The sequence below is a fragment of the Macaca mulatta genome, chromosome 9, assembly GCF_049350105.2.
Source record: "Macaca mulatta isolate MMU2019108-1 chromosome 9, T2T-MMU8v2.0, whole genome shotgun sequence".
Taxonomy (NCBI): domain Eukaryota; kingdom Metazoa; phylum Chordata; class Mammalia; order Primates; family Cercopithecidae; genus Macaca; species Macaca mulatta.
The window spans coordinates 104,959,266-104,971,498 of NC_133414.1; the positions used below are offsets into that span (position 1 = coordinate 104,959,266).

Here is a 12,233-nt window from a genome sequence, read left to right on the forward strand (position 1 = left end):
GGTGCGGTGGCTAATGCATGTAATTCAGCACTTTGAGAGGCCAAGGTGGGCAGATCACCTGAGGTAAGGAGTTTGACACTAACTTGGGCAACATGGCAAAACTCCTTCTCTACTAAAAATACAAAATTAGCAGGGCCTGGTGGCGTATGCCTGTAATCAAAGCTACTCAGGAGGCTGAGGCAGGAGAATCTCGCTTAAACCTGGGAGGTGGGGGTTGCAGTGAGTCGAAATTGTGCCATTGCACTCCAGCCTGGTCAACAGAGTGAGACTCCGTCTCAAAAAATAATAATAATAATAAAGAAAACTTGAAATCATTTATTATCATTACAGAAAATAAGAGGAAATGAATATCCTGAAGTTATTTTGTTTATTAAAAAGGAAATAGCCAAATTGGAGGCATTAAGAGAAAAAAACAAAGATTTGGAATCTCTTAAAAAAGAAAACTTTATAGAGTCTGGAAATGATTTTTACGTATCTTATTGGGTAACCAGGATCAATGTTTTTTAAAAATACCCTTAAAGGCATGGCTAAATGACAAAAACAAAGACACCATAATAGGAGGGAAGTGGGCGTTATTGTTTTTAAAATTTTAATGATAGTCCAAGGGAGGAGAATTAGGAATCCCCAAAATATGACAAATTATATACAAAATGAGAATCTGGATGAGCCAAAAAGTAATTTGATGATAGTACTTCAAGAGATTTCAAAAATTAGTCATCAATTCTTTAAAAATTTAAAAGATTAAAATTGACCCCATGAATTATTGGGACCATAGACAATATTAGCAGAAATGATTTATATTGCTATTTATTCATTCAACACACATTTATTGACTATTTCCTAGGTGACAGGCATCATGTATGTAACTCCTTCCCAGGAACTTCTTGTTTAGTGGAAGAGCTTATGATTTAGTTTTTGTTGAAGAAACTATTAGGAGTATTCTCACCCACCCTTAATTACTTTTATATAAATACACTGAGTATATACAGTTATGTTCTTGATTTGCACTGTTAAATAAACACATATGGCTAGGAAATTTAAATTAAGCTGGATGCAGTGCCTCATACCTGTAATCTCAGCACTTTGAGAGGCCAAGACAAGAGGATTGCTTGAGGCCAGGAGTTTGAGACTGGCCTAGGCAACATAGTCCCCCTGTCTCTACAAAAAAATTAAAAAACCAGACATGATGGCACCTGTAGTCCCAGCTACTCAGGAGGCTGACACGGGAGGATTGCTTGAGCACAGGAGGTTGAGGGAAGCTGCAGTGAGCTGTGATGGCACCATGACCCTCCAGTCTGGGCAACAGAGTGAGACCCTGTCTCAAAAAAAATTAAATAAAACCAAAAATTAAGTTTAGCATGGACATTATATTTCATTATTGCAGAATGTTCTCTTGGACAGCATCATTCTAAATCTAATCAACAAGCTAGATAATATATCAATATCCAATACTGGATGGCATTCCCTTAGCATTTATTTATTTATGGTTCTGTTTTTCTTCATTGATTTAAGAAACTTTCATTGAACTCATTATGAGTCAGGCATTGAGCTAGGTGATAAGAGTGTAGAAGTGAAAGTACTGTCCCTGCTCTCAGGGAGTTCATGGTTTAGTGGGAAGACCCAGACAGATAAACAGTTACAAGGCAGCCAAGTGAGTGCTGAAGTTAAGCTGTGCACAGAAAGTTGCAGTGAGAACACGCAGAAAGAACATAACCCAACCCGCAGGGATAATGGAAGTCTTCCCAAGGAAGACAATGATTGAAGGATAAATAAGAGTTTGCCCAGATGGAAAATAAGAAGAGGAAGGATGCTCTAGGCAGAGGGATCAAAGCATCATGGAAAGAGAGTGGTATATGCACGGAAGTACAGGTAGTTTGGTGTGGTATAGAAACTGAGGTGCCCCTAGGGAAATGATGAGATGAGGCTGGCAGATAGACAAAGGCTAGATTGCAAAGGACCTTAGCCTTATTTTATTTTAAGATGATGAGAAACTACTGAAGGATGTTAAACCGTGAAGTGGCACAAGTTACATCTACGTAAATCTTACTGGGATAAGTGGATGGAGAGGTTGCACCAGAAGCAGGGAGGTCAGATAGGGTGTGTTTTAGTAATCCAAGCAAGAAATGATATTAGTTTGTACTAAGGTAGAAACAAATTCAGTCTCGAGATATTTTGAGAAGTAGAAACAAAAGGATTGACTGCATTTGATTTTTAAAGAAATAAAGGGAAAAATACGAAGCTTTGAATCAATAGCATATCGTTACGAATGTCCTCTGTGCCAGATGATTATCAGGTCACTAAATTGCCTTCTACCCCTAAAAATTTTTGAGAAAAAGCCCTGAGTGTTATAATCTAGTGAATTTCACTTCCCTATTGGTTAGATTCTTATGAGAGATGTGATAAAAGATGAGAGACTGAATACTTAATCAGATTCTGGATTAATGGAGTAAATGCCAGGAAATCTGAATTAGTTATGTAATCCTGGGCAAGTCACTTTCCTTTTAATTTTTCTGCCCTATAAAATGAAGGACTCAGCTGGGCGCAGTGGCTCACGCCTGTAATCACAGCACTTTGGAAGGCCGAGGTGAATCACTTGAGGTCAGAAGTTGGAGACCAGCCTGGCCAACATGGTGAAACCCTGTCTCTACTAAAAATACAAAAATTAGCCAGGCGCGGTGGTGTACATCTGTAATCCCAGCTACTTGGGAGGCTGAGGCACGAGAAACGCTTGAACCTGGGAGAAGGAGGTTGTAGCGAGCCAAGATCGCGCCACTGCACTCCAGCCTGGGTGACAGAGCAAGACTCCATCTCAAAAAATTAAAAAGTCTCGGCAACTTTTAAACTGAGTCCTTAGGGGACTGTTGGACGTGTTTCAAAGAGGTTGTCTCTTTCAGTTGCAAGATTTTATGATCCATCATCTGCATGCCCTATTTACTAACATAAGTTATTGTGATGCTCAGAGCAGATGGTGTGTGAGAAAGTGCTTAGTAAACTATAAAGTGCTATATAAATTTATAGTACCTTTAATTTTGACATTGAGCTCTTTGGTTTACTGCCAAGCCATTGGGTCTTAAACTAGTATCTTAAACCTAGGGAAAAGAAAAATTATTTTAAGATTATTTTTAATGTAGAAAAATTCTGAGCATTAAATAGATAATAACTATATGTCTAAATGAAATTGAGCTTATTTTTGTGCCTGATAAAATGAGTCTCTCTGCATCATAGAAAGTCTTTATTTATGAGTGTGTGTGTATCTATCCATGGTGGTGGTAGAAGCTATGGTAACATTTACAGCCTTGGTTGAGAACCACTAGGGATTTATGGTAAATGGTTACAGACAGTAGCCTGAGACTGTGGCAAAAAAAAAAAAAAAAAAAAAAAAGGCCAATAAAATGCTGGATGGTCTTGAGTTTTGTTTTTTGTTTTTTGTTTTTTTTTTTTTAAAGACAAGATCTCACTTTGTCACCCAACCTGGAGTGCAGTGGTACGATCATGGCTCACTGCAGCCTCAACCTCCTGGGCCCAAGTGATCCTCCTGCCCCAGCCTCCCCAGTAGGTGGAACTACTACAGGTGCATACCACTATGCCTGGCTAATTTTAATTTTTTTTTTTTTTTTTGTAGAGATGGGGTCTTGCCATGTTTCCCAGGCTGGTCTTAAACTCCTGCTTCGAGCCGTCCTCCAACCTTGGCCTCCCAAAATGCTAGGATTTATAGGCATGAGCCACCATGCCCAGCCAAAAAAAGTATTTTTTTGAAGTTAGAAAACACCTTTACTTTTAACACCTTTTATGATTATAATATAAATGGCTAACATAAAATAATAATATATTTTACAATGTAATATAAAAGGTATTATAATTTTGCTTATCGTTTTTCAGTTAAGATGTAATGATACTAGAGAAAGGCAGCTCGGCTACCTAGGGCGTAGTAGCAGGTAATGGCAATACCACTATATGAAAGTATACCACTTTTCATTGTATAAAAAGACAGTGATATGAATAAATTGTACTAAATACTGAAAAATGTGGCTAGATTTGGTCACTAAATTTTGGTTTTCTAGAAAAAAGGGGTCTGAGAATGGTGAATTTAGTCACTTATCTAATGACCATAACCTAGCAGAGAACCAAGAACAAAGGGAGAAAAGTGGTGCATCTCTGAGTAACCAAAAGGTTACTCATTCTCTAAAGGTATATACGCTCCAAGGTGTGTATATAACACCTATTAACCTTACTAGTAGGAGAGGCCCTTGCTTAGCTTGTGTTTGCTCTTACTTTAGACATAATTCTAGTAATTGATTAGCTGGCTTACCCGCTCAAGAAGAGTAAAGATAAAATTAATAAGAGAGATGAGGGAGAGAGTAGGGAGTAAGAATTCATGTTAAAACTACCAGGGAGGAGAAGGCAGAAAAATTAGAAAAGCTAGACATGAGAACTCAAATAGCACAGCTTTTTAATAGAACAAAAAAAAAGCTCTAACTTCCATAACAACCCCTGGGAATTTTACTTTATAGAACAAAATGTATTCTTAATGATGACCCACAGGATTAATGATACATTTTAGAATTTTGTAAAAAATGCTTAAGATTAAAAAAAAATTCTGATGCTTAAAGCAAAAATTATACGACAGCAACAGAAACTTATTTTGAACTCAACATTCCCCAGAGATGCCAGATAAATTAAGCTGTGCAAATTTTCATATATTTATTGTTTTTAATTGTTGATTTTGAGCCTTTCTAAACTATATTTCACACAGAATACACAAAATTTAAGAATTGCTTTTGTTATCCCAAGAACTATATAGGCTGAAATTTAAATAGCTTCCAAAATTCTAGCTCAGATAAATTCACAAATGGAACGTCTATAATGTTCTCTTAAAAAATTAGACTCTCCAGCACTTTGGGAGGCCAAGACAAAGGTATTGCTTTATTTAGGCCAGGAGTTCAAGCCCAGCCTGTGCCACATGGCAATAACCTATCTCTACAAAAAAAAAAAAAAAAAAAAAAAAATTTGCATTAGCCGAGTGTGGAGATGCATGCCTGTAGTCCCAGCTACTTGGGAGGCTGATTGCTTGAGCCCAGGAGTTCGAGGTTGCAGTGAGTTGTAATCATGCCACTGCAGCCTGGGTGACAGATCGAGACCATGTCTCTTGAAAAAAAAAAAAAAAAAAAAAAAAAGAAGAAGAAGAAAAGAAAATCAGAATATTAATGGAGTGGGAAAATGATTACAGGCATTCTTACCAGAGAAGCTTGCATGTAAAATGACAGGGTCTTTTTTATGAGCCAAGTCTTTTAAGTTTTTAAAATAACTAATATTGGAATTGTCTTTAATTTAATTAAATAAGCTATGTTAGTAGTAGTAAAAATTTTGAGCCACAAAAAATTATTGAAGGTATCTGTGGAAATTTTAAAAATTCTTGTTGAGATATTTTTTAGTTGAGGCATGAATCCTTTATAAAAAAATTACTGGCCAGGCACGGTGGCTCACACCTGTAATCCTAGCACTTTGGGAGGCCGAGGCAGGTGGATTGCCTGAGCTCAGGAGTTCGAGACCAGCCTGGGCAACATGGTGAAACCCCATCTCTACTGAAATACAAAAAAAATTAGCCGGCCGTGGCGGCATGCACCTGTAGTCCCAGCTACTCGGGAGGCTGAGATAGGAGAATCACTTGAACCTGGGAGTCAAGAGGTTGCAATGAGCCGAGATGGTGCCACTGCACTCCAGCCTGGGCGACAGAACGAGACTCCATCTCAAAAAAATAAATAAATAAAAATTTGTAAAAGGCATGAACAGGCATTCCTGCATCATCCTGATTTTTCTACTTAGAACATTTTACCTATTGTCTGCATGTAAAGTTGGCTTCTTACCTTGGTGTCTGCCTTTTATTGCTATTAGCTAGAGGTGGGATTTTTTAATAGCTCCTATTCTGTAGCAAAGCAAATGTTTCAAAATATGTTGACAGCCATGGAATTGATATAATTTTTAAATGCTTCTACAATCATTCACCTAAGGCTAAAAAGAGTCAGAAAGCTTTACTTGATTGAAGTACATTAATATTAAATTTTAGTAAGAAAACCCTCCTAAATGTATTGTGATTAGGATTAAAATGATTACATGGCAGATTCGAAATTTAAAATTATTATTAAAACACTTGAGGTAGTGGATGTGGAGAACTTTCTCAGTAGTGGAAATTGAAGGTTATAAATAATATTCATTTGAAATGATTATGTGTAAATATTATAATGCATTTATAATGAGTAGAAATTAATTTATCAGTTAAACTCTTGTATATTTTGCAATCTCATTTTTATTCTCGTTTTTTCTTTCTTTTAATAGTGTTTGCCAGCTCTGAACCTGTGCCAGGATTCCAGGGGGATACCCTGCAGCTAGCATTCATTGACCTCAGACAAGTAAGATGTAATAATGTACTTCCCATTTGTTGCCCTCTAACTCTTGCCCTCCCCTCACTTTTTTTTTCTTAATGCTACAGGAATGCCTGTTTGCCTTGAAACAACCCATCTTAAGAAAAATGCTTCCTTAATAACTATGTATTTGACACTTCTCTTTGAACCTGTAATGCATTCAGTACCTCAACTTCATAGAGCATTCTCATCAGTGAATATTTAATTTATTTAATAGTTATTACCTGCTAAGCACATTACTAAATCATAACTTTGTAGCTTGGTTTAATGACACTTGATGTTCAGATTATTTCTTAATAATCTTGTCATATATGAAAATTGGTGGTATTAACATTAATTTCAGGACCCAAGTTAAATGTAAATTCTTACAACCTAGAAAGTAACCCCTTGCATAAAATTTTTTCAGTGGTAAAGAATGCTATTTTTATAAATTTTCTGTTGGTCCCAGAAAGAAGGATAAAATATGTTTTAAAAATGTAATGAGATATTTACACAATTCTTTTCTGGCCACAATACTCTAAGTGTAGTAACAAATATGATCATTTAAAAAATCTATTCATTTTGCTACTCTGACATCTCTATTGTCGTTGTATTTATTTCTTCCCTTTTTCCACCTCTTTATTTTTTTTATTGTTTTCCTCCTCTTTTCTCTTCCCCCTTTTGTTTTTTTTAATTCCTATTATTAAGTAGCTTAAGAAAGCTGGGGAGTCAAGTCACAAGGGAGTTGTAGTAGGAAAGGAGGATCCAAGTTAGAGGGCTCAGGAGTGCTAGAATAGACAGTAGGAGTGACTGTGGCCTTTGCAAGAAGAACCATATGGAGATTGAATTAAAACAAAGCCACTGTGGTATCAGTCTATTAATAGTTCCCATTCCCTTTAGGGGATAGAGATGAGGCTTCATCATTGGTACGAACAGACTCTACCACAGTGATGTTCGGAGCAGGACCACTTTGAGCAGTTAAGAAACTGACTTCAGTAAATGTTTGAGAATATAGATAATTCCAACCCAGTGTTGCCTAAATACTTACTATTATATATTCATTATTTGCAGAGGAAAGATGTGTTTGAAATAAATATAAAACTGTATAAGAAATAGTTTTATCCTGATGGAGCTTAAACATACTTTAGAGAAGCAAAACATATACTGGTTAGGAATCCTTATAAGACAATGAGTTGCCGGCTGGGCGCTCTCATTGTCTCAGTGACTCACACCTGTTATCCCAGCACTTTGGGAGGCCAAGGCAGGTGGATCACAAGGTCAGGAGATCAAGATCATCTTGGCTAACACTTTGAAACCCCGTCTCTACTAAAAATACAAAAAATTAGCCAAGCATGGTGGCACGCACCTGTAGTCCCAGCTACTGGGGAGGCTGAGGCAGGAGAATCGCTTGAACACGGCAGGTGGAGTTTGCAATGAGCCGAGATCGTGCCACTGCACTCCAGCCTGGGCAACAGAGCGAGATTCCGTCTCAAAAAAGAAAGATGAGTCATGTGGAAATAATTGGTATATCTTCAAGTCAGGTTTAGAAGGAGACTTAAAAAGCCATTCTTATCTCCAAATTATGTCTGTAAAGTATGATACATATAAAATACATTCATATTTACTTCTGTTTGCAATCAGTGCTCAGATATTATGTCAAACAAGGAACACTGTTATAGGTGACCTAGATCTATAGATGATTAACCTTGCTGAGTTGGGAAAGATAGTAGAAGAAGAAGATGGTCTTTGTTAGGTCATTTAACTATTTAAAAAGCTGCCTTCTCTTTATCAAAGAATAAAAAAAATTTTGTGTTTTGAAATCTTTATCACTGGCTAAGTAAATGACTATTATTTTAAGTCACCTGTGATCCTGTATTTGTTTGTTTGTTTATTTATGAGACAGAGTCTCACTCTGTTGCCCAGGCTGGAGTGCAGTGGCATGGTCTCACCTCACTGCAACTGTGCCTCCAGGGTTCAAGCAATTCTCCTGCTTTAGCCTCCCGAGTAGCTGGGACTACAGACACATACCACCACGCCTGGCTGATTTTTTTTTTTTTTTTTTTTTTTTTTTTTAGCAGAGACAGGGTTTTCCCATGTTGTCCAGGCCAGTCTTGAACTCCCAGCCTCAAGTGATCCACCTGCCTTGGCCTCCTAGAGTGCTGGGATTACAGGTATAGCCACAGTGCCCGACCACCTGTGATCCTATTTTAATCAAGTTTTTAAACCTTTGGCATTTAATATACTTCCCCAAATTTCAGATTCCAAAATTGTCTTTTTGAACAAACTTTTGGATATTCCGGAAAGGGCCCCTGGAAGCTCAAGAGAGACACATTAGTCTTTTTCAATATAAGAAAATCATATGAGAAACATTGTCAAATAAGAAATGGTATTTAACTTGCTTTGAATTTTATTTATACATATATCTTATTCATGTGTTCCAAAATGATTCCTGAAATTCTGATGTCTTGATATATGTTATCAGGCATAATTATTATGTTAAGTTATTATGTGTCGCAAAAAATAACAAAATTCCCTTGTCAATTGGTGTCTTTTACCATGGCTATTCTTTGTTTTTTTTTTTTAGACGGAGTCTCGCTCTTGTCACCAAAGCTGGAGTGCAGTGACAGGATCTCAGCTCACTGCAAACTCCACCTTCTGGGTTCAAGCAATTCTCCTGCCTCAGCCTCCCAAGTAGCTGGGACTACAGGCGTATGCCACCACCCCCAGCTAATTTTTTTTGTATTTTTAGTAGAGGCGGGGTTTCGTCAGATTGGCCAGGCTGGTCTCAAACTCCTGACCTCAGGTGATTCACCTGCCTTGGCCTCTCAAAGTGCTGGGATTACAGGCGTGAGCCACCGTGCTTGGCCTAATCATGGCTATTCTAAGTCCTTTGTCATCTACAGAATATTAATTGTTTTTCTTTGGTTCTCCTCAAAAAGCAGTTTACAATTGGCTAAAGTCCAAAATTTGCTTCTTCTTCTTTTTTTTTTTTTTTGAGACGGAGTCTCGCTCTGTCGCCCAGCCCAGGCTGGAGTGCAGTGGCGCGATCTCGGCTCACTGCAAGCTCCGCCTCCCGGGTTCACGCCATTCTCCTGCCTCAGCCTCCCGAGTAGCTGGGACTACAGGCGCCCACAACCGCGCCCGGCTAATTTTTTGTATTTTTAGTAGAGACGGGGTTTCACCGTGGTCTCGATCTCCTGACCTCGTGATCCGCCCGCCTCGGCCTCCCAAAGTGCTGGGATTACAGGCGTGAGCCACCGCGCCCGGCCCAAAATTTGCCTCTTGGCATACAGAGTTATACAATGGACTCTGGAGACTCAAAATGGGGAGGGTGGGAGAAGGGGTGAGGGATAAAAAACTACATATTGGGGGCCAGGCGCGGTGGCTCACGCCTGTAATCCCAGCACTTTGGGAGGCTGAGGCAGGTGGATCATGAGGTCAGGAGATCGAAACCATCCTGGCCAATGTTGTGAAACCCCATCTTTTCTAAAATACAAAAAATTAACCAGGCATGGTGGCGGGTGCCTGTAATCCCAACTACTTGGGAGGCTGAGGCAGGAAAATCACTTGAACCCAGGAGGCGGAGGTTGAAGTGAGCCAAGATGGTGCCATTGCACTCCAGACTGGTGACAGAGCAAGACTCTGTCTCAAACAAACAAACACACACTACATATTGGGTACAATGTGTACTACTTGGATGATGAATACACTTAAAATCTCAGACTTCACCACTATACGATTCATCCATGGAACCAAAAACCACTTATGCCTCAAAAGCTATTGAAATAAAATAAAATAAAAATTTTAAAAATGAAATACATTCTTTCTGCAGACCATCATATAACCATCTTTGACATAAATCACATTCCCCTATATGTAAAGATTAAATAAGACCTCATAACCAACAGCAATGTACAGACCATATTTACATCTTAATTTGAACAAACTAGTTATAAAAAAAAAGGGAGGGGGCAGGTTTGAGATAATCAGGGAAATATGGATATTAGATATTTGGTATTAAATTATTTGTAAAAGGTATAATAATGAAATGGTGAATATGTTTTTTAAATGCCTTACTAGAGGCATAATAAAATATTATAGGTAAAATGAAAAAGTACATATATATAAGTTATACATGTTTTCAAAAAACATTACAATATACAAAAAAATAGAAAAAGTTACTCATAGTCTTACTGCCCAAACACATCATTATTGGCATTCTGTTTTATTTCCTGCTGGTCTTTTTCCATTCATTTTTTTTCCCCATCCATGCTCCTATCCTCACCAAAATATGATTGCTGGCATACTGTCCTCACATTTCCTTCTTTGCATTTCAGATAGTGCTTGCCTCTTAAATCTTAAAAAGGAACTTTTTTTTTTTTTTTTTTACCAGATATTTCAGAGCCGTAAAACCCAAATATAATGTTTGTAACTTGTTTTGATCCCAATTCAGACAAATCAGTGAGAGAAAGCAGGGAAATGTATTCTGTGGTTTGTTTTAAAATACTTTAGCAAAGAAAAATTATTGATAGTAGCTGAATCTGGGAGGTGAGGGTGATGGGTTTATTGTGCTGTTTACTTTCATGTATGTTTGAAATTTTTCACAATAAAAATAAAAATATTAAAGTAAAAAAATAAAAGACCCTGACAAATGCTCTTAAATACCGGTGTCTGGTAACTTTGGAAATCATACCATTGGACTAGGTAAAAAATTCCAGGACTCTAATTAAACAGCTCATACATTCATAAAGATTGCTAAAACAATATCAAGCAAAATAAGAATTACATGGAACTGAACTGATGATGGACTAAAATAATTTTTTTATTATTTTATTTTTAAATGTTTATTTATTTATTTATTTACTGATTTATTTATTTTGAGACCAGGTTATGTGACTGGCTAATTTTTGTATTTTTGGTAAAGATGGGGTTTCACCATGTTGCCCAGGCTAGTCTTGAACTCATGGGCTCAAGCGATCCACCTGCCTCGGCCTCCCAAAGTGCTGGGATTACAGGCATGAGCCATCGCACTTGGCCCAAAATGATTTTTTGATGACTTTTTATTTAAAACATTGCTGATTCTTTCTATGTTTTGTTTTTCAGAGCCAAGAAATTTTTTTCTTCTAAGCTATTCGTAACTTATAGCAATTAGTTAAAATACACTTATGAACAAAATCAAAACATTTACCTTTCTCTTACATGATTTCTCCAGAATTAGGAACTATCCATAAATATTCTAGTTTTATGACAATCTAATTATTTACATAAGTTCAATAAGAATCCTTTCTTTTGTAACAGGACACATTGAAAACACTGGTTATTTTACCAAGGATTTGACGAAACTGTCATGTTTTCATATACGACCAGACTGCTTTGAGGGATTGAGGTTGACTTTATAAAGCCAATAAAGTTTAAAAAAAAAAAAAAAAAAAAAAGGCTGGCCCTGTACCCTGTCCACACAGTTCCCTTATAAGGTTCCTGACCTTGGGATAAGTTAAAAAATGTCACTTTCTGGCAGGCCTAAGAACCTGAAGATATTTCGAGGACCTTGAAAAGAGAAAATTTCACCCAGTTCATACTGATATTAGAGGCACAGTCTGATGACAAATACTCAGCTTGATTTCCTATCCTTAAGGCTTTTAAAAGTCTAATCCAAAATTTCTTATTAAAAGTTTCAACGAAGTCCATTTTTAAAAAGTCCATATGGTGAATCACTATTCTTGCTGCACTATACAAATAAGCAGGCCAAATATGGTAAGACTAAAATTTATTTCACAAATAAATTAGTCCTAGTATAATTTGATTTTTTAAAAAGGGGGACTAGAAAAAATATAT

General features: G+C 37.1%; 1 protein-coding gene and 1 long non-coding RNA gene across 21 annotated transcripts in view; one reads left to right on the plus strand and one right to left on the minus strand.

Moving 5' to 3' along the window:
• Positions 1-12,233, plus strand: part of EXOC6 (exocyst complex component 6) — a 218,721-nt gene that overhangs the window by 165,593 nt on the left and 40,895 nt on the right. For all 19 annotated transcript variants that reach the window (XM_077946788.1, XM_002805764.4, XM_077946801.1 and 16 more), the window contains one exon: positions 6,334-6,407. In XM_077946788.1, the coding sequence (XP_077802914.1) occupies positions 6,334-6,407 (74 nt within the window). The remainder of the gene's footprint in view (positions 1-6,333; positions 6,408-12,233) is intronic.
• The window catches only part of LOC144331200 (uncharacterized), a 109,920-nt gene that overhangs the window by 89,329 nt on the left and 8,358 nt on the right, over positions 1-12,233 (minus strand). For both annotated transcript variants that reach the window (XR_013398163.1, XR_013398164.1), the window contains exon 2: positions 9,346-9,409. This is a non-coding gene — a long non-coding RNA (uncharacterized LOC144331200). The remainder of the gene's footprint in view (positions 1-9,345; positions 9,410-12,233) is intronic.